This window comes from Prorops nasuta, unplaced genomic scaffold (genome assembly GCF_024137725.1).
Source record: "Prorops nasuta isolate Cenicafe-Biocafe unplaced genomic scaffold, Cenicafe_Pnas_1.2 PNAS00018, whole genome shotgun sequence".
NCBI classification, from domain to species: domain Eukaryota; kingdom Metazoa; phylum Arthropoda; class Insecta; order Hymenoptera; family Bethylidae; genus Prorops; species Prorops nasuta.
The window spans coordinates 3749941-3776606 of NW_027116815.1; the positions used below are offsets into that span (position 1 = coordinate 3749941).

General features: G+C 36.3%; 4 protein-coding genes across 6 annotated transcripts; 1 reads left to right on the plus strand and 3 right to left on the minus strand.

Moving 5' to 3' along the window:
- Positions 1-3529: 3529 nt before the first annotated feature.
- Galphao (G protein alpha o subunit) lies at positions 3530-10024 on the minus strand. The gene is made up of 8 exons (XM_066738240.1): positions 9781-10024; positions 8512-8554; positions 7885-8026; positions 7638-7798; positions 4560-4688; positions 4354-4483; positions 4093-4246; positions 3530-4004 (listed from the first exon to the last, which is right to left on the minus strand). The coding sequence occupies exons 1-8, from the start codon at positions 9896-9898 to the stop codon at positions 3817-3819; spliced, it is 1065 nt and encodes a 354-aa protein (XP_066594337.1). The 5' UTR covers positions 9899-10024; the 3' UTR covers positions 3530-3816.
- A 307-nt stretch (positions 10025-10331) lies between these two features.
- On the minus strand, positions 10332-25474 carry LOC136780299 (uncharacterized). Its single transcript, XM_066738583.1, has 37 exons — positions 25270-25474; positions 25100-25206; positions 24894-25018; positions 24552-24829; positions 24327-24476; positions 24036-24230; positions 23746-23864; positions 23485-23664; positions 23251-23404; positions 23110-23162; positions 22749-22831; positions 22366-22452; positions 21250-21379; positions 20820-20940; positions 20486-20621; positions 18480-18701; positions 17474-17829; positions 17242-17408; positions 17016-17128; positions 16470-16910; positions 16058-16399; positions 15858-15978; positions 15584-15721; positions 15325-15480; positions 14745-14808; positions 14639-14659; positions 14453-14482; positions 14274-14326; positions 13969-14007; positions 13161-13266; positions 12856-13039; positions 12757-12812; positions 12694-12715; positions 12582-12649; positions 11687-11805; positions 10417-10434; positions 10332-10383 (listed from the first exon to the last, which is right to left on the minus strand). The coding sequence occupies exons 1-37, from the start codon at positions 25270-25272 to the stop codon at positions 10332-10334; spliced, it is 4809 nt and encodes a 1602-aa protein (XP_066594680.1). The 5' UTR covers positions 25273-25474.
- Positions 10456-12203, minus strand: LOC136779838 (uncharacterized). Of its 3 annotated transcripts, none has more exons than XM_066737713.1 (3): positions 12057-12203; positions 10847-11351; positions 10456-10623 (listed from the first exon to the last, which is right to left on the minus strand). In XM_066737713.1, the coding sequence occupies exons 2-3, from the start codon at positions 11104-11106 to the stop codon at positions 10473-10475; spliced, it is 411 nt and encodes a 136-aa protein (XP_066593810.1). In that variant the 5' UTR covers positions 11107-11351; positions 12057-12203; the 3' UTR covers positions 10456-10472. The 3 variants fall into 3 exon arrangements, with proteins under 3 accessions (XP_066593810.1, XP_066593809.1, XP_066593808.1); XM_066737712.1 differs by lacking the exon at positions 12057-12203 and adding an exon at positions 11488-11523; XM_066737711.1 differs by lacking the exon at positions 12057-12203 and having other exon boundaries at positions 10847-12018.
- LOC136779837 (tubulin-folding cofactor B-like) lies at positions 20477-23147 on the plus strand. The gene is made up of 6 exons (XM_066737710.1): positions 20477-20835; positions 20898-21041; positions 21110-21197; positions 21269-21460; positions 22742-22814; positions 22892-23147. The coding sequence occupies exons 1-6, from the start codon at positions 20716-20718 to the stop codon at positions 23007-23009; spliced, it is 735 nt and encodes a 244-aa protein (XP_066593807.1). The 5' UTR covers positions 20477-20715; the 3' UTR covers positions 23010-23147.
- Positions 25475-26666: the final 1192 nt, after the last annotated feature.

Sequence of the window (26666 nt, forward strand, 5' to 3'; positions counted from 1 at the left end):
GGTGATATTTATTAATCTAGATTTTTCCAATTGTCCAATTGTCGTTAGTTGATAGTTGACACAAGTAAACCTTTATAAATACACTAATGTCAGTATAGACGTACAACTCGCGTTATCTGATATTTCGTCGAGAAGTTATAGTGCTTTGTCCCTTTTTTCATGTTTAAATCGGATAAGAAACTCGACGATATTGGATTTATCGTACATTAGATATAGTACTATTGTGTCATCTTATTCTTATTTTTTGCCAACTCTATTAAATCATTAATGGTATAGTGGTGGCCCAAATCACTGTTTTCATCATCTCATCGTTGTGTTCACACGCAAACGTACGTAGCAGCATGCAAAACTACATACATATAGACAATTATTCCAACTTAGTGTCATATCCAACACATTTATCAGAAACATGCGTACATACCACTACACACCTGCATAACCTACTTTTATTTTTTCCTGTATTGTTGTTGTTGTCGTCTCGTTTCCTCACCGCTCAATTTAAATTGAATGACTAGAGAGTAGAGACGAGGCGCATATCGACTAAGGTTTTTAAATCTGTTCGAGAGAACAGCGAGTCTCATTGACGTAAATATTTTCTTTTTTCGTCCTATTTCTTTCACTCGCAGAGAGAGATCAAGACTTTTATTCTTTTTATCTCTCTCTATCTCTATCTCTTTCTCTCTCACTCTCTCCCTCTTTCTCATACTAAGCATAATACTACTATGTTATTAGAGTAACGAAACTAATTATAATATAATGGAAATGATTAATTAGATTAAATCTAAGAGCTTCGAGAATTACACACATCCCTACGAAAGAATAACTGGATAGTTCGTTTAGAACTAAAACTTATCGAAAAAGCCATTGTACATGCTTTTTTGTGAGATAACGTAATGTGCTAATTGTACATAAGCCTTGTCCACTAATGATTCGATCACTCATCGACAAATAGCTTTTGGGTCCACTTAAACGACACCTCTCGGCGCCTTGAATCTTTTCCTAAAATTACATCATGCGCATTGGCACGTATTATTTGGTACGTTTTCATTGAGACTTTTTTTTCATATTATCGTATAAACTTCTATTTCTATATATAGTAATAACTTTTTTCTCCCCGATCTCTGTTGTCACTTGACATTGCGACCTTACAAAGATAAGCATGATTTTCCATACACACTTGTTAACATAGATGGTGATTTAAAATTGATAGAAAAATTGTGACTGATCGAATAAACAAGATATTGGCAAGAACTCTGTAGGAAAAACACACCATTCATGTTAAAATGTGATTCAGCTCGATACTTTTCATTCGTGCGGAACACGACACTCTTTAAATTCTGCCGATCCCGCGACAGCAAATAATTCATTAATAGCAAAAACTTGTGAGCAATGCAAAGCAGATAAGTTAATTAATATTAAGTAATGCACTGTTTCTGTAAATTTAAGGTAACTTTAATACAACTTATCATACTTTCTTTATAGTAAAATGCACTCACGAATGTACGAATTAACGGAAAATTGGAAAAACAGAGCGGGAATACGAGAGTAAAGCATAGCGTGGAGTAGAATAGAATAGTGTAGAATAGTGTAAAGTAAAGGAGAGGAGAGCAAAGCACGGTAGTCTTGAAAGAGGAGAGATGGGAGAGAAACGGGAGCAAGGAAAGAACAAATCTTCTTTCCCCTTCCCAACTCTCTATCTCTCCCTCTCCTCTCTCTTTCTTTCTAAACAATGTTTGTACTTGTATAGCAACGGTACGTTTCCTCTCATACTTTGAAAACGCTGCCGTTCCAGCGACAGGCTTTTATTAAGCGAGATTGGCTTACGAAGGAGATTTCACAGAATTTTTTGGTGCTTGTGCGCGCGCGTGTGTGTGCAAAGCTTACGATCAATATAAACCAGGCTTCCGGTGCGAATTGCCTGACGATGATCTAACTTTTTCAAATACCACCATGATAGATACACTATGATATAATGAGAGAATTAAACATGTATTCTATCTATTACTGTATATATCTCTTCAGTTTGATTCCTACATTTACTTTTAAATAATAAAGATAAGCCATATCGTACAAATGGAATCTATTCATGCATCAATGGGAAATTAATAATCTGTTGCTTATCTCCTTCGTAATACTATGTTTCTTGGTGACATTAATTATGCGAGTAAATGAGTTATGTTGCATTTATGTGCCACCAGATTATTCGTAATTATTTAAATGGCACGTATATCGTTTTCCGTACTTCTTGTTTTTTGTTGTTGTCAAAAGTATAAAATAATCACAAGTCTTAACGTCTATTACAAACGAAAATGATTAAACATCTTAGTAAATTAGTTGAAGCGAATGGTTAAATAATTCTTTTCTTCGGTAGGTTAGAATTTTTGTATGCCCCGAAAAAATGATTACAGTGACTAATAACTTTTTACGATAGTATTCGATTCTGGTGAAGATGATTGAAAATCCTCTGAATAATTTACATAATAGTTTAAAATAAGCAAGTAGTGTAATAGAAGTAAACACTTGATAGATTCGATTGTGCGATGAAATGCATACAACATTCTACTAGATAAATAATAATTTTCTTTCACATGGTAGTGCGAAAAGTTAACAGCTATGTGCAAATTATTCTTTGCTCCTCGAAAAATCGCACTAGCTTTACTCAATGCCGAGTAGAAAATATCATATGCGACTTGTGTGCAACTTTTTTTACTTGTGAAAGAAGTCAAACTCGCCTTCGGCTCGTTTGGCTACGCATGAAAAAGAAAACATTGCGTACTAGTGGCATAATATACTATTATAATGTTTACTTTTGCGCGGTATTTCCAATTATGCACATACATGCGTGCAAAACCTTTAAAATCCACCGTTTCATATTTTTGCCTGGTTTATGACTAGTTACTGCTTTTTCAATGACACACTATTGCTTACAGCAAAACGTCCTCAAGCTTTTGACATTAATAATGTATATTAGCTTCGAACTAATTACAAGTTAGGTATAAAGAAGCAAACAAAAGCATTGGAGAGTGAAATAAAAAAGAGTTGGCAAAGTAGGTGGTCAAGTTAATTCTATCAAAATGTTTTCACGTTCTATGAAAAAGTAGGAACTGTGTTTAAAATGTCATTAAAATAATGTAGCATAGAAATGTCTCTAAGTTGAGCGCTGCCCTTTTATATTAAAAAAGAAATTCTTGATTGTGCTTAAACGTTTGTCACTTTGCTGGATAACTTTAATTACTTATTCCAGCAGCATCATTTTTGCTTATCAAAATTTGTTGTGTCAGTACAAATGTATGTATTTGAGTATACACATAGACACATGGTAATTCGAAAAGAGCTCTTCTTAGCGGCACTGTGCTTGTGACCAAGAAATTACTGAATTATGTATGTTATGCAGTTTTCGACTGAATATCGAAACAGAAATAAATTTGTGAAATAAAATGCACAGTACGCGACTGAGCTTGAGAAGGAAGAATATTTTCGTTTTGCTCATATTTCTTTAGTTCTCTTTGAATCCTAGTAGTACTTGCAAATCTCTCTCTCTCTCTCTCTCTCTCTCTCTCTCTCTCTCTCTCTCTCTCTCTCTCTCTCTCTCTCTCTCTCTCTCGCTTTCTTCGCCAATTCTTTCTCCTATGAGACTCGTGCGCTCTTTCTGTTCTACACACGCACGCACACGCGCACGCTTTCTATTACAGGCGAACACACTCTTACGTAATCATACAAACATAACCCCTCTCCTGCCCGACTCTCGTTTCTTTCAATCCGTCCGAATCTCTCATACATGTATCTCTCGTAGTGAAAGTAGAATAGGGAATTAGCCTAATAGAGACCGCAGCCACGTAGATTATTGGCGATAATGACATCTGTGACTGCGTCGAACACGAATTGAATGTTGTTTGTGTCAGTGGCACAGGTCATGTGGCAGTAGATCTCTTTCGTAGTAGACTTATTTTTCGCTTCGAATTGTGCTTGAATATAACCGGCCGCTTCACCGTATTCCTGAGCACCTGCAATCATATAACGGTTCTCATTGTACGGAACAATTCTTATCACAGCCATAGGTTTATGCATACTGTATCTCTCTATTTTTCTTACCTGCGTACTCGGGGAAGCAAATTGTAAGGGGAGATTTACGGATTTTTTCCTCAAATAGATCTTTCTTATTCAAAAAAAGAATTATCGAAGTATCGGTGAACCATTTATTGTTGCAAATCGAATCAAATAGTTTGAGACTCTCTTGCATGCGATTCTAAAAATAGAAATCATTAATATTGATCTTTCAACCATGTTATATTATTATATTAAGGTTTGATCCACATGCAATAAATTTTCTCGTCTTCTTGGTCTTCTTCTTACCGTGGTTTCATCCTCGTGTAGTACTTGATCGTATTCGGACATTGCAACACAAAATATGATCGCGGTCACATCTTCGAAGCAATGTATCCATTTTTTTCGCTCACTCCTTTGGCCACCAACGTCAAATAATCTGCAACGAAATCGATTTAGAATTATTATCACTATATTACAGTGTCTCACGTAAAAGAGTAATCGAGCTGACATACTTAAAATTAAGGTTTTTAAAAGAGAAGTGAACTTCAACTATTCCAGTAGTTTTTACACGCGTCCTCAGGATATCCTGTTCAGTCGGCTGATAATCAGTTTCTCCTAATCTGTCGAGATCATCGAGGAAACTAGAAAAAAAGAACTCATTATAATAGAATTAACAACGTCCACATAAATATTACCATTTAAAAGAGAAAATATTAGGGAAAGCCAAAAAAACGCACAGTTCAACGCACTTTATACCCGCTTGTTACATATGTACGTAACACTTCTCGCAGGCTGCCATAACGACACAAAAAAGATTTTAATATTTTTAGATATTAACAAAATTAAAAATGATTAATTCTACGTAGTCGAGTGAAATTTCGCAAACAATTTATGTGATGCGGTTTATCATATAGAAGTTTATTGTTAATGCCATTAAGTTTTGTGAGAATAATACATTTTTGTTATATTGCTGCAATATGGTTTAAAAAAACGATATTTATCTCTATTTTATTTACTAAAAATATATCATTATCAAGAAAACTATTTTTGCAATAATAATACAACTTTACCAGCACTAAATTGAAAGATGTAAAACTAAAAATACTGTATCCGAGATATTTCTGCAACGATTATTGATAAGAACAAGTATTAAGGCTCGTTCGATAGAAGTAGCTTCTATGAGGCTATTATAAAAATAACTGTGTCACTTCTTAATTGTACCATTGCTCGATAAAAACATCGAGTCGTCGTGCTTTTTCTTAGCTATCGGAAAGGATTCATTATAAGCTTTATCTAATTGTACTTTGTTAAAAGAAATTAATAATTTTTTAGTGGAACATTTGTTTCCCCCTTAATATTAATTCTAATTTGCATCAGTATTAAAATATGCTCCAAATACACATTTGATACTTGAAGAATTATACCAGTGTTAAAGTATTTGTAGCATCTAACAAATTAAAAATTTTCTAATGAATAATGGCATAATCGCTACCAAGTAAAAAACTGGAGAATTATTTTAGGTTTTTTTTTTAATGATAAACTGTACTAAATAATATTGTTAAAGATTTTTAATTCAAATTTATGTGTTTTTAAATTGTGTCGATATTGCAACCGGTGAGCGATATGTACACAGCATACAGAGAAAATTAGTAGAGTACGCTGTATAGAGATTACAAAATAGGCATACAGGGCAGGGGCCGCAAAGCTTGCAAGATAGTCCAAGCAGCAGATTCAAAGTCCGAACGCATCAACGTTACTCTTTACCCTGACTTACCCCCTTCTGCCCATTTAATCAAGAAGCGATTCTTTCTTTGTTTCAAGAGGGACCCCCTCCCGCCCCTTGAAGCAAGCCCCTTTCTTACATATATTTTTATCTATATATACATAGTTATTATGCTAATAGGCTTTCTTCTACAAAATATTGCAGCACATTTTTTGTGTGGTTTTTTTTAATTTTTAATATTTTCCTAATTCTATTTCATGATGTCTAATGAACAGATTCGTAAATGTGTTTGTGTTCCTTTTGCCAATCTAAAACAAAAAACGTCTAAGAAATAATTTGCAAAATTAATCTCAAAAATGGAAATTTTTACTGGATTCTCTAATTAGTATATTAATTCTTATATTTGAAGTCATTTATTGTGAATTTGAATAGCTTCCGTTAAACTTGTAATTATAACTGTACGAGACCAATAGTTTGTAAATAAAATTTTGAAAAAAAAAAAATGTTTAGTAATTTTGCTATTTTGTTTTACTATGAAATATTTTTATGCAAATAACTTTTAAGAAGATAAACAATAAGTGATATAATATATATTATAAATATTTTTAATTTGCTTTTAATTCAATGGTGTATAACGTTAACAACAACATAGATAGCAATAAAGATTCTAAAATTACAATATATAACTGCTTTTTGCATGCGAATCGATCGCTTCTCCAGCTACACGTCATGCAAAATTTCTATTTCTATATCTGTATATACGCATGTATTTAAAACACTGAAATCGCTTATAATGATGAAACGTGAATGCCGTCAATTGAAGAAATGTAAGAAACCGAATCCAAAAGATCATTTGCAGGAATATAAAAAGGCATACACGGCGGCCATCTTGGCGACCACGTGACACGGGCGTGGCGTGACGTCATCAGCGATCAATACGATAGGGGTGAGGGGAGCGGCGAAAAACAAGGAGCGAAAGAAAAAAGCGAACTTTTAGGAAGAAAAGGCATCGACTTAATTCTATTAGTGTATTACTGGAAGCACGTCCCGTTCTTTTTCCTTCTTAGCCTTACTACCCCCCCCCCCCCACTTATATATATATATATATATATATATTTAATACGTGCCTTCTCCTTTAGGCTAGGAGAGCCCGAATAAATAAGCTCAGCCAAGAGAGAAAAAAAACTCTCGCACGGGATATATAGTAGAAGCTGGCGGATTCTCAATGACGAGGATGGTGAAGAGGTAGAGCTGGTAGAAGCAGAAGCGACACAAGAGAAGAGAATAAAGTGCATGCATATATACGGTTGATACACTATCGCATACTCTGCGGAGTCTCATATTCCTTCGTTGTTAAGGTCAATTTATTATGTTGCTTCTAGAGAGATTTAAATATTTTATCTCGTACACAGAGAGCTAGACAAAAAAAAAGTGAAAGAAGAGGGGTGAACATGCTGAACGTTGATCTACCCAAATGTTTAGATATGTAACGCTATATGCACGTGTGCACACATATGCAAGCTAAGTTATTATTATAAACTCCACCCAAAAATCAATACTACGTAGGTCCGCCGCGCTCTAGGAAAATATGGATTCCTATTACGGGGGACATGTATTATATGTATTGTATATACACGAAACTATACGTATGCAAGGATGATGGAATGATGCATACTGAAATGCCTATCGCTGCTGCTCGTCCAAGTGAACGAACTTTGTCAATAAAACGGTGACGTATACCTATATATAATATAATCGTATACGGGAATGAGGCCAATTATAATTTACACGTACTACATTGTGCACCGACCATGCAACGAAATGAGAAACTATTTACTGACGTATCTTCCTACACGTATATACTTACTATTTGGCAGAGTCATTCAGTTGATACTCGTTACTTCTACCAAAGCATTCTTGTACCCCATTATCAGCCCACAATCTCTTCATAGCGGCTAACAGTTCTTCGCTGAATGGTTCCGTATCCTCCATTCTTTGTATTACATCGAATACCATCTTAGCGTCGATCTGTAAGGGGGATGACACTGTAGTGACGAGTAAGCATGTGTGCATGCTCCACTATACATCATATATAATGCATATGCATGGTTTACCTCTCTCTCGTGAGTGGAAAAAGTGATTCCTAATGTTGGCATAGCTTTGAGAATAGCGACTAAGGATTGTATCGTGTTACTGTAAACCACCGGCCTGTATTGTTTAAAATCTTCGGGTGTGAAGCCACTTTCGTGAATAATTCTAGAATAAGAGAAGGCATCGTGTGAGTGTATTCGTTATCACAGATAAATAATGAGGATGATGTGGGAGAGTGGGTGGGGGCTTCGGTGATTAGGATAGCTTGTTCTGTCCATCTCTCTGTACGTCTTTCTTTCAACGCGCGCGTTAGTAGGAGAGTTGATTTGGTGCTGATGTCAGGGTTATCCGAGCAAACTGTTGCAAGCTCCACGAGGAAAATCGATATCTCCACGTATGAACCCGTTGGTGTGTTCGAGGAGCAGCTGTTTGTACGGTAAGCACCCTATATATGTAAAGATAATACCTTCTTTCTTTCTTTTAACCTCATCATATATATATATAGTATATTTCTTCTCTTTAAATGCGTTTTTTCTTCGACAGACAGAAATTCGGATTTTAATAGACTGGACAAGATATCTAGCCACCTATATGTATATACATATTAAAATGCAATATATGCCTCCCTGCCTCTAGGGACTATCACTTACTTCATTTGTTTAACAATGGTACTCTTGCCAGACTCTCCCGCACCTGCAAAACAAAGCAAACAAAATTATCAATTTCGCCTGGAAGCCATGGTGAGAGAGAGAGAGATAAATATAACCGGAGACAAGAGTGTTGGGACAAAAAATTTGAGAATCTTGCAGGCAACGGAGAGGACAAAACGCAGTATGGGAGAGAGAGGGAGGACTAATCGGTAGGTAATAGTTAGCGCGCGCAATAGGTAAAAGAACAGTAGGAGAGAAACTGGAGTACATCATTTAATAAGAATTTCGAGTGGCTGCCACAATTACCTCAAACCTTCGTTAATATATAAAATAATTTTCAACTTTTTCCACTTAATGAAACGTATCTTCCAGATAAGTATAATAACAGTAATGTTGGTTCTGCCACCCGAGCATAGCACGTGTTCTATGACTATTTGCTCGGTGAATTTGTCCATCGATAATATTGCAGTCGTGTCGTCGCGTTGATAGATGTTTTTTATTTTAGTTAAATAAACTCGAGGGGGGCGGAGAACTCTATAGCCGGTAATGCCAAATGCCGGTATAAGCGTGGCTTAACACTCGACCCCATAACCGTCTACATTGGACACCGCATGATGTAATGAGAAAAATTCCCATACGGATATTAAAGCAACTCGATACTTCCGGTAAACTCTATCACTGCCAATTATCAAGAGAAACAATCACATACCGTGCTTCGATTACCGGTTAACTCCACTCCCCTTTCACATGGAAGGCGTCTTAAGAGAGATCATTACAGAAAAATCAAAAGTATCATTCGAGAAATTCGGCAGTTGCAAATCGCATCCAGAAATACGGCTACGATACTCAAACGGTAGAATTAAACAAATGCTAAAAGTAGCCATGAACAGCAATACCAAGTTTCAGTAAAATTTACGGTTGTTCGAGTGGCAAACTTTTTTATATCAAAGACTAATTCCTATGGATCGCGAGAAAGATACGTTGGAGTTCCCGATAAATCCAGACTCAGCATCAATAATAATATCCGGATTTACTGAATTGAGATTGGGTTGAGATTGCGTGGCGCTGGCGCTGCCGTGTATAGAGTAGTGTACGCGAGTTATAATTGAAATATTGAAATTGGGAAAGTAAGCAAAGCAAAGGAGCTAAATGGCATCACCGTCCAAGTTAAAGCGGAGGAATCGGTGGATAGGAGTGGCTGCTGGTTAATAGGGAATAAAAATGATCTCGAGGAGGGAGCAGTGAGGACAGAGGGGAAGAAGAACTCACCGAGTAGTAAAAGTTTAATATCCTTGGCAGCCTGGATGCCATCCTCTTTGAGATTTTTCTCAATCTGCCTGCTGCGAGCCAGAGCGGCTCGCTCCTCGGCAGACATGGCGCAGCCCATTTTGCTACAGGTTGCTTCGACAAACACGGCACTCCCGTGCTGATGTATCCGTGTGTTCGTGCGTCGTTCGAAACGACGTTCGCCTACGACGACGTACGTATCTCGCGAAGGAGAAGCGAGTTTCCCCCGCGGTCCCCCCCCCCCGCCGCGCCTCCACAACCCTGCCTGCCTACCTTCCTGCCTGCGGCCAAGAAGGACTGAAGCGAAGCACGGCTCTGCCGCGAGCGCCTCTGTCTCTACTTGCTGCCAGCTGCCTTGCTTGCCTGCCTTCCTTCCTGCTCTGCTGCTCTACCACCCTCCGTAACACTTCCCACTACTGTGCGCGCACTAACACTTTACTATACACTGGCGTAGTATTCGCCCTCTCTCTTTCTCTCTCTCGCTCTCGCTCTTTCTCTGCCGGCAACACTAACACCCACAACCCCAATGATCCCTACAATGGATCGAGTACCGACACTACCGACGCTTTCCTCCTCCTCCTCCTCCTCCACCACCACCACCACCACCACCACCACCACCTCCTCCTCCTCCTCCTCCTCCTCCCCACCCCCCTTTCGTCACTTTTCCCTTTACCTCAATACCGCCGCCACACTGTAACCACCACCATATCACCACCACCAGCTTTTCTTCCGCTGCTAAAACCACTGTATTCAATTCTCTTCCCAACTCCGTCCTCCGTCTCGTAATGTCCTTTCCTATTATCCACACTTTGCGCACAATCCAGACTGCAACACAACAAATTCCATTTTAAACTGCTGTATCTTTAAAGATTAATGGACAACGAGTAAGAAAGATTTAGTAGGATGCGCAGTAGAATAAAATACAACATGCACAGCTACGGTTGAATAATGGACAATTATTGAACTTCTAAAGTGGCGCTATAGAGCTATTTCCATACTACGAGTAGACTTTTGAATCTCTCGCATCGTTGTTGTTGTTGATGCTTACGAGACAGAAGAAATCTGACGACCGTAGCGGCTCCAGGAAACTCCTTGAAAGGCTGATAATCTTGGGCTCTGTGCCAAATTTTCAACAAGGGTAGTACTCGCGTAGCGCGCGAACCGCTCTCGTATCAAGTAGGTACGGTGTGACAGATGAAGGAGAAAGATCGCAGCCACAATAATTGAACCACTGATCTCGAAATTTCCACTCTCCGAAAGACCGTCCTCGAAGTAGCACTTAAATACACTCTCACTACCACCCTTCATTCATCGATATCCAGTAGCTATAGCTTTTTCTCTTCTATTTTCCTGCTGGAATTAAAATTTCGGAAAGCAGGCTTGCTTCTGCCTCCCTATCTATTTCTCTCCCCTCTCTCTCTCTCTCTCTCTCTCTCTCTCTCTCTCTCTCCCCCTGACTTTTATAGCGCTCGGCCTTGTATGGGGCTCGGAGGAGCAGCGAGCCCAGTGAGCAGCACTTGAGTTTCTTTGGTCTCACGCACGATCATTCTAGTCTGCAGACAGACGGAAACAAGGGGATATAAGTGTAAATATATATCTATTTAAAGAAAGAGAGAGCGTGAGAGAGAGGCTAGTAAAAAGAGAGAGAGAGAAGCGTGGAAAGCCACGCTGCTCTCAAAAGATACGAACTTTTGACAGCGGTGAACTGGACGTGAACTACCGCCGAAACGAATCCATTCCCGATTAAAACGACCGTGGCTCCCTCTTAAGCACCGTCGAGATCTCTCTTTCTCTCTCGCTTTCTCCTTCGTATTCCCCCTATGCCTGGTCTCTATCCATCTATATTACAACAGCCAGCGCGCCAGTCACAGCCCCGCCCAATACCTACCCATTACCCATCTGACTGAAAACACGACGTAGCGTCGGCGTCGATTCTATATACCGTGCTCTACGGTGCCCACGGTGTGCTACACCCTGCCTACGCCGCACATTTGCTCTCACTACACACTCTCGTTAATTGTTACACACATCTACCAATATAATTATTCTTACTTCTAATGAAATTGGAAGCCAATCTTAGCCGATTCGAATAACGCAATAAATTATATCAAACGAAAGATCCCCCCATTCATTATTATTTCTACTATTTATACACGCGGCGGTAGCTGTTGCTGTATTCCGCACTGACAGGTCATCAAGTCGACGTTCAGTGTTTACGACCGGTAAGTATACATATATGACCAGTAATCAGTACTCACGACAAGTGCTGTACAGTGGACAGTAGTGTAGTGTCATTAGCAAAAAGCAGAATTCTTTGCGCGCGCGATATCAACATAGGTACTGCCGCCATATCGCTTTTCAATAAGTGGCGCCAGCGCCATCTTATTCAACTTGATCATAAACTCAATTCTGCGAACTTCTTCTTATCATGAAATTTCTTTTGCCTCATTTTTCCAGTAGAAGCTCACCGATATAAATATACACGCCGACCACACATAACATGGCTTAATAAGAGCAAATGTGCAAATCAGCAAACCTATATCAGTGGTTACTGTTGACGTCGATCAAGCAAAATAAAAAGAACAATACACCAGTCAAATCGTTTTTTATTCTTGACACGCTTAAGAATGAAATTCGACAAATCACCCGATAACGTTAATTAACTTTAGTTTTTACGGCCTATTGTACTATGTATATTATATTTATATATTTATATATATATATTTATATGTGTAGTCCCAGAATAAGACTACTATAATTAAAAAAAATCTATCTATTAAAACTGTCTCGTATCCGACAGACTTCGACACCTTTTCAGCTATAACGGACTCATCAGCATCGAATATGCTTACTATTTTTCACACACACTTATTTTTTTACAATTCTATATCATACTTTTCGCATATTTATGTGTATGCTATAGATCATACATCATATACAGAAATATTATAATTATACCCTCAAATTGAAAAACAGCATTAACAATAATTGCGCGTGTCGACACTGTTCTGATCCTACAAATTACGTAATAATTCAATCAAAATAACTTCTTTTTACCTAATCTAGTATCGTTGCAGTTGACTGCAATACTAAAATATCGATTCTTCCATGTGTACGAAGAATAAGGATAAATTTGACATGCATTTGTTATTAAGGATTCATTTATACGTATAATTTTATTTCTTACAATTCTTTTCCAATGTATCTTTTCGTTTTTCCGTTCGCCAATACCCGGGCTTTTCTTTTTATAACAAACATTGCGAGTAAGCGCGCGTCTCTCAAAATTTAATTCGGCAAAAGCGATTACGATAAAGTCGTGTGTAAAGAAACTCTATTTCACTAGATTTACTTAAATTCTATACTTCTCTTAAAATTTCTTCAAATTGTGCGTGACGAAAGCAAGGCGAAAGCTTTAAAATTGAATTGTACAATTGACAGGGTATTTTACTCGGAGTTGTGCAGATAGCACTATAGATAAATCAAATTACCCCGCATCATCATCACACGCATAAAGTAAGTGTAAAGGTAAACTGAAGAAAATGATATGCCTAACGCAACGTGATAATCAAATGTTACAAAAGTTTCATATATTTCTTTAATAAAAAGAATGAGAACGGAGAGTCAAACTGTGCTGTAGGTAGCCGCGTTACAATCGCATGTTCTTTTCCTATTTATTTGTTTATTCGCATCCGTATGCTTTTTTACATAGTCTTTTGACTGATAATCAAATTAAGTCTCTAATGTAATTTTTAATTTCAGCCCAAGGATGAAGTAATATAAGATTTTCTTCGCGATTAGTACAACATTAACTTGCTTCTTTTCTCTTTTCACATTTACTATAAAACCCGTAAAAGAAAAGGCGAAATTTGTCTACACTGCGAAGAGTACATTCGTAATTAGATTAAGAAAACAATTCTTAAATAGCTATAGCCTTAATGTCTTGAAAAATACTACTATACACATATTGATCATAAAAATTTCTATAAGTAAATTACATTTTTTGCAATAATTAATAAATAACAAAAGCTTTCGATTAAAATCGACGAATTAGTCTGATGTATTTGACCGACGCAGGCGAGAGGTGATTGTAGAAAGAAATAGTGGAAAGAAGGAGGTAGTGGTGGGATAAAGAAAAAAGATAAAAAAGAGAAAGAAGCCTTTTGTAAAAACCATTTGCTGCATTCGCACATATTAATATGATAGCTGAATCTATAATACATAAAACATAACACTAAAAATCATTCAATTTTTATAATCCTATTTCTATCTTTACGATTTGGATAGTGCATATATCTATACACACACTATTTATATGTACATATACGTGGTATGCGTTAAATTTCTACCAATCCGAAAACCGCAGCTAAGGGCAATGATTCTAAGAACATTTTTATAAAATTTTTACGCGTAGAGCTCTCAATTAAAAATTCTTTGATTGAAAACTTGATGTTACCCATACAATTTAGAAATATTGCCTTATGTAGCAAGGATTTTTAAATATTAATAACCTAACAATCAGATTCCAGATCTGAAAAAAAAATTTAAAGTATTTTGCTTAAAACCTCCCTAATAAATAGGGGTTTTCAAGCTGGTAGGAATAAAACACAAGCCCTGTATATATTTAGTAAATTATTGTATTTAAACGCACGCTTACGCCTAGCTGCATATGCTTTTCATTCCTCTTCTTTAATAATATATATAATATTATAATATACTATGTCGCATATAAAAAACAATTACTTATTATAGAGTACAAGGTCGTTTCTTACTTAAGTTTTTGCTTTTTGTATCTCATAATTATTTATATAAACGTAAAACCATGTCTGTTTCTAAAACGTACTTTCACCTCGTTCCCAAATAACTGTACACACATTACGTTTCGTCTTCTGCCAATATCTATCGTGCGTAAGTCTCTTTTATTTAAAGGAAAGAAAGGAATATATTACACAAAAACAAATCATGATTACTTCATTAGATACATTTTTATCGTTCATCTCGTATCGATATTTGCTCTAACAATAAGATAAAAAGATAGTTATTATACTTAATTAGAAGATAGAATAAATCAAGATCTACCAATTTTGCACATTTTCGAATGTTTCATATACTATATGTGTTATTAAAACAAGTTCAAGAACAGCAGTGATAACGGACGCCTATTTATTGCGATTCTTTGACCGAGTTTTGCGAAAACTCTTGTTCTCACTCAATCAGTATTCTGTAAATTTATCAAGATCCTATATGTTTACGATATTGCATTGTGATAGATGCATGTATTTACGGTTCGTCACAATTGTCTAAATCGTTATTGCATATAATTTGAAAAAATTGTGACTTGCGTGTTAAAATAAAGCAAACAGAAGTTAGCTATAGCTAAAATGAAAGAAAATCATAAAAATAAATAATAAAAAGAGTATATGCAAGAGAGAGAGAGAGAGAGAGAGAGAGAGAGAGAGAGAGAAGAAAGGGAAGATAAGTGGGGAGGACGGAGCAAGAGAAGAGCAGAAGGGAGTGGTTAGGGGATACTAGATTTTATTAGAGCAGTGATGTTCGTCGTTACGGCTCCATGCGATTAGAAAGAAAACAAAATTTGGGAACGAGGGGTAACAGTCTGGTGATTTTCCGTATCTATAGATGGTGTTGTTCAACCCTATTTTGTAAGCTAAAGAGTTTAGAGAAGTACTAGACGAAATCAAAAAAAGGGAAACGAATAAGAAATAAGAAAGAAAAAGAAGATGAAACGAAGGTGAAGATATCATTTTAGTTGGCAGGTCTGAGCGTTCACCTTGCTCCGTGGTTGTATTCGGTGTGAGATCGAGCGGAGCCACCGGGGCTTCCGGTCGCTCTAGCTGATGAGGCACGCGACATCAAGTGTTGCTGCATGATCAACAAAATGATCTGCTCCACGTCCCGTATCCGCACCCTAAAATTTCTAATTGAAAATGGAACACTTGATCACGACTTATCTTGATTAGGCGGTATGCTACAATACTAACCACACTCTAGCAGATAAAAGAGGCGGGCGTGGAAGCAGAGGGAGGCACCGTCAATATTGAATAATATTGTCTACTACTGCAAAACCACATGCCCCTAAACCAGCACTGGACATCAGGCGTACTAATTCTCTGGCGTGAGACGCAGCAACTTCCAATGGGGGCCGACGTGGCAGATTACTGGACTCTGCAATCAATCCATTCCAAAACAAGTTAGCCGTATATTTAGAGTACGACGAATTAATGAATTCTGAAATAGTGCTCACCAAGTATGGCAGAATTGAGCCTCGCACAGACAGTTTCTCGTTGCTGTGGATCAAGTTGCCAACCAACTGGCGAACTCCATGGATTTGAATAAGCTAAAAGGCTGAAGGCATCCTGAAGCATCTTCTTATTCCCCTCATTTTTACCGTGCTGCTGTCTTAAGTGTATGGATTGAGAATAGAGCTGTCTACCAAACTCCAGCATCTTCTCAATCGCCTGTTTATTTCCGCCACATAGCTGTTTCTTATTGTTATTTTTCGATGGTAGGATTTCCGGTGTCGCAGTGACACTGCCATTTCCATTTTGTTGCTGTTGATTACTACTTTGATTCGTATTATCAACTTCTGCAAGAATCAATTCTTGTAAGATTATAAAGATTAAAAATAATACAAATTAAAATCATTCTACACTTACCCATATCCACATCTTCTCCACCGTTCTGACACTTGAAACCATTAGTGCTAGGATTTCCATTCTGAAAGCCATTACTGCTATTCTTGACTCCGTTCATATTACTAATTGTGTTATCTTCCATATCTACGTCATCTTCGATTTGTCCATTTACGAATTGCTGCTCGCTACCACCATTTACGGCAGTGTTATTGACATTCATTTCCTCCACAGTGCCATTCGTCGTAGATTTGTTATAAGTTTTGGTCGATTGAATGACACTGGTTTGATTGATATTACTAGGTTGGCAAACTTCCGAATCACTACCGTTTACCATTTCAACGAATTGCCGACACTTGAGGGCAAACAAGAGATTCGGATCTCGCTCCAGCAAGCCGGGGTATAGTCTACTGGTTAGATCTATCGCTTCTCCCATGCGTCCGGCTAAAACAAGCTTCAGAATCCCTGCGGGGGATGACACAAAAAGAAACAAAAAAAACAATAAGAAGAAAAAACGAAAGAAACAAGTGTAAGAAGATAGAAGAGAAATCAGCTGTTGAGATAGCTTACTCTGTCTATTTTTGATGGACTCGAAGTCTTCGTGGAAGATCTGTCCGGTACTGAAGGCAAAAGCTTCCGCTGTGGCGCAATAACCATGATGTACGAGATACGTGGACACCATTCTATCGGGCATTTCATATTTTTCTCATAAATTTTACTATTGAACGATGAAGAAATAGCTTTCCACCCTTTTAACAAAGAAGATCGTACGTACTTGTGTAAGACTGCCTGCCACTGGCCCTGCCCATGGTCCGGCGTTGGATAATTTATAATTTGTAACCTCGTTCTGACTCGTAATTCGTTGATCATGTCACCGATATCAAAGACGAAAGGGGCCTGCCCAAAATTCGCGTCAACCACTTCTCCCGGTGTCTGAAGACCTACCGTTGGATACAGATTCGGCTGAAATTCCAATGGAACATATTCAGTTGACTTCAATCTCATAATTAATTGTCTCTCTCGCTTACGGGAAGATCGGTGAAGGCGATTCCAAGGTGGTGGCCATTCTTGGTATAAAAGGCTGTATTATCAACAAGATTTACACCGCATCCTATGACATCACCAGTGGTGAAGGTAGGTCCGTAAGGCTGCCCTGTACCAGATGAGCAGAAACTGTGTCCGTCGTCACCGTGATAGCCATACGAGTGCTTGTCCCAGCCAGGTAATCTATTTACGTTAACGCCATGGGCCGAGAGACCAATACCCATATAGCCATCCCGACCTTTGCTAACTATCTTCACCTCGAAATAATATAATCCACATGCCGCGGGTATCGAGTGTGTTGTACGAACGCTGGCGGCGTCTTTATGTGTTTTTCCAAATCCTGTCAAATAAGAAAATACAAAATACTATAGTTATAGAAATTTACAATATAACATATTAATGTAAATAATATTTTAGTACATCTACTCTTACTTCCCCCTCTACCAATCTTTTAAAAATTCTCTTTATTAGGGTATCAAAAAATCATAAATACAAATACATAAGATCACGAATGCTTCTGCTTTCCTCTCACATGCGTGATATACGTGTATACTGTATGTACACACGCACGCGCCCACGTACACATACCAACGTACAGAGAAAAATGGTTTAATTAATATAAAGATAAGGCATAAGGTATTCAGAAATATTATCAAAATTTAAAAAGACACACGTAAATAAGATTATTGAGGAAAAAAATTAAGTGCAATAGCAAAAAGGGCGAGCATCGGGAGTGAGCAAAGGTGAGTAGAAGCGATCAGCTGATTCCTTTGTTTAGGTCGCTGACACACGCGAAAGGAGCCCTGCCATTTTCAATCAATATTCCGCTCAAATCGTAAAGAAGATGCGAATCGTGGCTTCCAAATCTCTTGTGAATTAAGAGAAATGAAAGACTGATTTGATGAAACAGCGCGTAGTACGGGGGCGAGAAGAGCTACGTTGGAAAGCGAGAGGATAGCATCCCGTACGAGGTCAGAAGAAATCACGTACCTTTGTAGTGAACGCGAAGATTGTTTTGCGAAAGGCCTATGTAGTTAAACTTGTCTTTTGGGCTCCAAGATCGAGGCAATGGTGTCTCTTCCTCATTAACCATGGGATACAACATCTTTAAACGATCAGCAGGCTGATTTTGACCAGAACTCGTCCTCGAAGGCTCCATAACACTCCGTTCCTCACTGGTAGCCGCCATCATTGTCACTGCCACCCCACTCTCTTTTACGATTCAAATGACATTGCGCATTCTATTTGCGCACAGCCTCTCCATACATATATACGTACACACACCTGCGCACGCGCTCATGTAAACACCCACACCACACTACACGTGTTGTAGCGTAGCTAGCGTGTGGCAAGCAGCACAAACTAACAGCACGGTTGTTTCATTTAATATGAGAATGGTCTGTAGGCCTATAGCAGTCTGTATCTACCCATAGTACCCTTAAGCATAGAGACTTTTTTATCCTCTTTTTAGTTCTGCAGAGTTTTGCCTACTGGCTCACTGATTTAAGTGTCGAGACTGTCTCGATCACTACTGTCTGTCACTAATCACTACTGTCACTGTCTCATACTGTCGATAGTAGGACATAAAGTTGGATAATTGAAAAACTGACAACTGCTCTGCAACTGGCAGTACTAGAACTATTAACACAGCTAGCTCTAGCTATGCAGTATCTACCGCCCGCTGTCTTGATTTGCCGTCTGCCTGCCTGCGAGTCCTGCGACGGCTGCGAGTGTGACCTGCATAGGCTGCGCCTGCATACCTTCACGAATAAAAACCATTAAACGCATGCATAAACCATGGCATAAATATAAAGAGCGCTTAGTGTTCATGGGTTTAGTTACATTGTATAGTTTATGTCACGTTTATTACAGTATATGTCATGGAGGTACAACGAATGTTACCTGGAGGGAGCATATGCCCAAAAAGTTGAAGCCAAATCCGCCATCTTTGCTTGTACATTTGTATAGTACATGCATGAAAATTTGGTATATTTAGTTCAATTCGTTTACTGGGAGCTAGAGGTCTGTTTTTCTCTTCGCTGCACTATTGAACTAGTGCAATTAGTTGAAATAAGACAAACATATTGTTTTCTCACTCTAACTCATTGAACTAGTGCAGCAGTGCAGGGCAAAAAAACAAACCTTAGGACAAAAATTAATAAGGAAATACGAAAGCGATATCCAGGCACCTAAAATTTCATTATTAAGTTATAAACATTTAAAAAATACATGATTTAAAAGTTTAAGCTATACATTCACGGTGAATCAAAATGCACAATATAACACATATATACATTTATACATATGTATATATATATATTATGTCACAAATGTACACGTCAAGATGGCGGACATCCTTTTTACCCCCACCCCTCGGCTCCACATTTATAGCCCGAAACTCCCTCCCGTCAATCCCGTCGTACCTCCGACGTATTGTGATAGAATTTGAGCACTTTATGCGCGCGCATACATATTGGCGCGACCAACCAGCCAAAATGGAAGAGCCCAGAGTCTCCAGGGAGGGCGGGGAGCGCCTAGAAATTTTCGGAGTATTCAGATTCAGAGCAATTTAATAATGCCAGAATTCAACCTTTTTGTAGCAAAAAAACAAGTAGAGAAGGATACAAATAAGCACCACAAATGTACATCTACTCATCTGCAATCTGCATAGTAACTAGGAACGTAATTCTATTTTAACGACAAAACGGTTAAATTCTAGCGATTCTAGCATTACCCCTATTACCCACATAAGCTGTGCCTGTGCAGACTGCAGGGTCTGCAGGCAGAGCATGCTGATGCTGAAGTCTGAAGCCTTAAGGCGCGTTCACGGAGCACTCTTTTAGCACTGCCAACGCTACTGCGCATAGAAAAATGATTGAAATGTGTGTGTGCGCAGAGTAGCGTTGATAGCGTCCCCGTGAACGCGCCCTTAAAATGAACAACTGAAGTCATATCAGAGGCCAGAGTCAGCAGAGTTCAATCTGTCAGAGTCTGACCAAGTCTGAATATAGTCTGACACTTGACAGTCACTGACACTGACAGAGTTTGATTGTCAAACATTACCGGCCAGACAGCACTGACGGCAAAAAACCTTACAGTCATTAATTTTTCATTCTCCCTCTGCTCTCCACTCTAAAAACAAAATATAATATATTCCTGACCTATAAGTTTTTTGCTATAAATTAATCTAAATATTTAAATAAAATATTATTTTTTGCTTTTCGTAATGAGTACTTATACTGTAGTAACGTCTGATTTTATAAATCTATATATTACAAGTGTTGCTCAAAATACCTCTTATATAGAAAGAAGGTTTCAAAAGGGCATTACTATTGATGATTTAAAGGTAAATGTAGAATATATCAGAAGTGCAAATGATAGTCTAATTTCTAAAAATTTTATGTACAGGGCAAGCTGGAGCTCATTACTGGAGGAAATCCAAGTACAGTAACTATAGAGGTTTATGACAAAAATGACAAGTTTGTATGTAAATTGGATGAAGGAGATCGACTTCTAGGATCATATCCTATTGACGATGGAATGAGGATTCATGTACGTTTATGCAGAGATTTCTTTACAATTAATTGAAGAATCTGTACTTATATTCATAAATTATTTAGGTTATAGATGAATTCAAACAGGTGGAAGAAGATTTAAGCAAAGTGGATAAATTTGTAATTTCTGATGAGGAGTATGCTAAAAGGCCAGGTATGTATTTTATTGAAATTTAAAATGATCTAGCTATAGAAGCCTATGGTACATTGTCAGTACTCCTTTAGATACTGTAAAAGCATTTCTTGAAAGAAATAAGGTAGGAAAGTATAATGAAGAAGAAGTTAAAAGAAGAGCAGAGGAGAAGAAAAAGGAGGAGGAATTAGAAGAAATGCTAGCTAAGAAATGTAATATTGGTGATCGTTGTGAGATAAGTGTTCCTAATCAGCCTAAAAGAAGAGCTACAGTAATGTATGCAGGTTAGTAAAGACTTCACTTCCCATTTAATAAATTTTGTTTATTTTATTCATACTGTACTAATCAAAAATGATTAAGTTTGAGCCAAACATTTGTATTAGTAAATGGTAGAAAAACAGAAATTAATTCAAGAAAATCAACAATTTTAGCAATATAGGCCTCATGACAGGGGTTAAAGTTTACATGCTGTTTTTTGAAAATACAGACAAAACTTTACAAATTACAGACTAGTATATTTTACATACTATAAATAATTTTGAAAGAAGGGTGCTGAATTGCCCTGAAACATAGTCCTATAAAGAATATTTTTCAAGTGTTTTACTGATAATAAAATAGAAAACTAAAAGTGACAAAATTATTGGTGTGAGCTATAATTTTCTCTTTTTTTAATTTCAAAGAAGATTAAGATTATCTTACTTTTGTTCTCGTAAAAATTTTTGAAATGAATCAAATAAATTACTTATAGAAATATTAAAATTAAAAATTAATTTTCTTCATTTCTTTAAAATAATTTGTTGGAAAAACAATGATCTCTAAATATATTTAAAATACAATCTCTAGAGCATACTTTAAAAATTAAATTGGCTAGTTTTAATAGAAATTTGAGTCTAAATCAAAAGTTTCTGAGAAAAATTGGACATGGGGAACCTCTCATGTTAACAAGATCATTTAAAATTAGGAAAGGAACTTTTCTTAGGGCATGATTAGATGTTAATAAAGATTAAAAAATTGTATAAGGTTTTTCTGTTTCAGTTGTACTTTTTCTATTTTGGTTATAAATAGGTTTTATTCTACTTATAGATTAACAAGTGAAATGTGCCAATAGTAGTATAACCATAATGAATAAAGTTATTGTACATTAAAAATTTGAAATAAACTCTAGCCAAACCCTACCATGTTTAAGTACCATTAAAGTGGTATAGTATCCATAATATTATTTTAATACCACTATAACCCATAACTACTTTATGCGGTACAATTCCTATTACTGGCACTATAACACTTTAGTCATACTAAAGGTGACTAGGTAGAACTCAATTAAATAAAAGAAATTTACTTGTTCTTTTAAATGCTAATCTTTTCTAAAACCTTTATGGAGTATTGTAGTACACATAAAAGTGATTTTCATCGTCTTTTAAATTTATTTGAATATTTCATAATCATTATATTATAAAGGAGAGTTTAATGATTTCATTTTGAAAGCATATTTGACTAGTACAATAAAAATTATACAATATTTAATCACTTTAACTCTACTTTATCAATCACCTACTTATTTTTAGGAAAGACCGATTTTAAAGAAGGGTGGTGGATAGGTGTAAAATACGACGAGCCTCTTGGAAAAAATGATGGATCGTAAATATAATGTTTTACTGTATTAATAAACAATTTTTTATGTTAAAAATTTATATCTTTCTATTTTTATTTTACAGTGTAAATGGCAAACAATATTTTGAGTGCTCTCCAAATTATGGAGGATTTGTCAAACCTGTTTATGTGAAGATTGGCAATTATGAAGAAGAGGATTATGATTTAGATGAGGAGCTTTAAATTATCATTCTTTCTCAAAAAACTATTTAGTTTAACGTTTAAAAATAAACAGTTTAAGAAATTAAGTTAAGTGGTAGTCATTAAAATAATTATTTAATACTTTCGTCGCTTAATTACATCTGGCCTCCAATTAATTGGATGAGTCTCTTCAGACTGAAAATAAAATAAACATGGTTTTTGAAATTTCTTAATAATTTATACTATATCATTTTTATAATATATAAAGTAATCATATACTTACAGCATTTTCATCTTCCTTATATACTTTTATTGTTTTATCAGCTTCTGTAGTAATCATACGAGTTCCCGACATATCAAATGTGATACTGAATATTCCAGCTTCATTGTCCATGGAGCCTGGCTGTACAGGTGCTTGAAGCCGTTGGAAATTATATCTTAATAAATAGAAAAACCTATTAATAATAATAAAAGAAATTGATCAACTTAAAATACAATAAATTACTCTTTTCCATACCCTGTTCTCCAATCCCAAAGATGCATTGTACCATTATCAGCACCGGAAACTAAAACGCCATCAGAGTTTACAGCTAGGCAGTTGACTATTGCACTATGCCCAGATAAATTTTGAATAAATTTTCCTTCTGGACATTTCCATTGTTTAATATTATCCGGTGATGCCGATGCAAACATGTACCTAAAAATTATATTGATTTTGTGAAATACATAAAATTTCTTTTCCTATTTTATTCATAATCGTTGTCTTATGAATACTAACAATGTAGGGTGAAATGCTACTGCCCTAACACTTTTCTTATGATTAGTTAAAGTTGCTCTTGATTTTCCAGCAGCTAAATCCCATAATCTGATGGTACAGTCATGACTTCCTGTAATAATCTAAAAACATAGGTAAAAATCGAAATAATAGCTAATTGTAAAATAAAAATAAATAATATAAAGTGTTTCTAGAAATGATTTTAGTTAATTTTAAGAAAGAAAAAATTATTTTCAAACTAAACATATTTTCTTAAGTTATTTATCAATTGTGCTAACATCAAAAACACTTACTTGAGGTTCTGCAGTTTGACAAATTACACTAGCTACAGTATTTGTATGACCCACGAGTGTATGAACATTTGCTTTAGTCCTCATATCCCAAACCCTTCCAGTAGAATCTCTACCAGCTGTTACAAGTACATCTATGCTAGGATGTAATGCCATTGAGTAAACTGCTGATAAGTGCCCATGATAGTGTCTTATGACCTAGAAAGTAATATATTCATATGTACATGTTTATATATATATTTTAGAATATCTACTTGCATCTTTTAATAGAGTCTTCAAATAATGAGTATAAACCTTATTATATTCAAGATCCCAGCATTTAACTTGCCTATCCTCTCCGCATGAAAAAAGGTATGGATGTCTCTTAGAAAATGCAAGATCACGTACACTGCTTATATGCCCAGTTAATGAAACTTTCAGCTTTCCAGTAGGTAGATCCCATATCTGAAAAAGAAAAATTTACCTGGTTATTACTTATGTAATGAATAACTTGACAATATTTAAAACATATCTCCTAACTTTGATTACTCTATCAGCAGATCCTGTAGCAAACCATTCATTTCCAGGCTCAACAGCACAGCATCTAACCCAGCCAAGATGACCACTTATTACTCTACACAGCTTCCAAGGAGCATGCCACTTTGGTTTTGCTACAGAGAGTGTTCTCTTATGTGCCAATAATGCAGTGCTATTTGCTGAGTTATTTGTATTTGACTGTGTAGAAGTTAGTGAACTATTATTTGGCAAAGAATTATAAGTTACAACTGCCAAATTTGCATTTTCATTAAAACTTTCATCTGAAATTAAATGAGTATTTCAAATAAGTTCTTTATTTATATTAACAAAAAAATAAAAACATACCTCCAGGTGGTGGGGGATCTGCATTATCACGTTCATTGTGATGTTTTACAGTATTATTTGGCTTTACTCTGTCTATAATAGGTCCATAACCATCTTTTGCTTTAATGGCATTTCTCATTTTAATTCTATATTAATTATTTACGCTGAATTAAATGCAAAATGTTGGTATAATATGTCTCTTAAAAATAAATTACTATTATACTTACAATGAATGATTTACAGAAGGCAAAGTTCCATGATTTAATAAAAACATATCATGAGTCCGTTTTAAGGATCGGAAAACAAGAGTATGAACGGAATGTCTTTGTACATCCTATTAAAATATAATAATTAATATTAATTTAAACTATTTTAGCGAGTATATATATTATATTACCATTTTTCGATTCAGTTAAAAGGCCAATCGATTCTTCTTCTTCTGTCTTTAGCTTCCACACTCCAACCGCTTCAACTAAATAATAATCACTGGCGGTTGAATGACTTGAATGAGTTGAATGTCGGCAAAACGCAACGCACTCATGCATGCAGGATTGCCAGGATTGCAGAATTTGCAGACAGGCGGTCAGACGGTCAGACAGAGTCAGTCGTCAGACCAGGCACCAGAGCCGCCAGGCGCCAGACATCCAAAACGTCCAAAACCATGGAGTACGAAGTATCTAGAGGAAGCAGTGTGGCGATTACTGTAAGTAAGTTCGTACTACATACTTCGTAATGTCCAGAACCCAACCAACATACGAAAAAAAAAAACTATGGAAAGTATTTAGATAATTACTACTGTTGTATTTATGTCGTTTGCAAGTCAGCACTGGGTTACATACAGGCTACAGTTTCTTCGTATGTACTACATACATATGTACTATAGGTAGTGTGCAATTTAACCCAAAATCTTTTGGGGAAGTCTGAGCTACTCTATAGAATATATGAAAGTGATGTAAAACCACCGGAAGTCTATTAGATGCGCGTAAAATATGCGCAGATAACTATGTTGTGTTTATGTAATCAGAAATGTCAATCGTGCAAGCAAACCCGTTGAGCGGAGATAGGTTATGAGTCAAGTTTACTAAAAAACAGCAAGGAGAACAATTTTAATTCTAACCCAAAAAGAAATGCTATCATCGAAGTATCAGATACGTATTAATGTTATATATACATATATATTTGTATAATAAGAATGAGATACTTTGTGAAAATTTTTCTGATTTCAGATAAACTATTATAAATATTGGAATAGGAGAATAATCGTTTTGTTCTTTTCACCATTAAATGTGCTGGAATACATTAAGGAAAATGTCATATTTCTTACAGCAACCCTCTTTTTCAATATGAGGTATGTTCAGATCTCATAGGGCTTTCCCTCTGCTATATCATCTGCATTGAGTTGGACTAAGCGCAATGGGTATTTTGTAAGATTATTCCATTACGTAAGGCCTTTATTATATTTTATATTTACAAATGCAGTGTTATGCTAAGTCATATTGAAATCAAATTATCATACTGACAATTAGGTCATGTGCAATTTAATTGTTTCACAGGTAAATACAGTGTTATGCTTGGTTATAATTTTGCCTGTGTTTGCATAGAGTAGTCTAAATTAGAAATTACTTTGAGGAAATTTCTAGTTACACTTGGTGCAGTTTGACGTAAGAATACAGTTTGAATAAAAAAGAAAAAAATGTTATCAACTAATAATATGCCTGAGTATAAGGTGGTACAATTAGCAGTAACAGCCTTTACTTGCACGCCCTTTCAATTCATAATAATAAATAGGCAAAT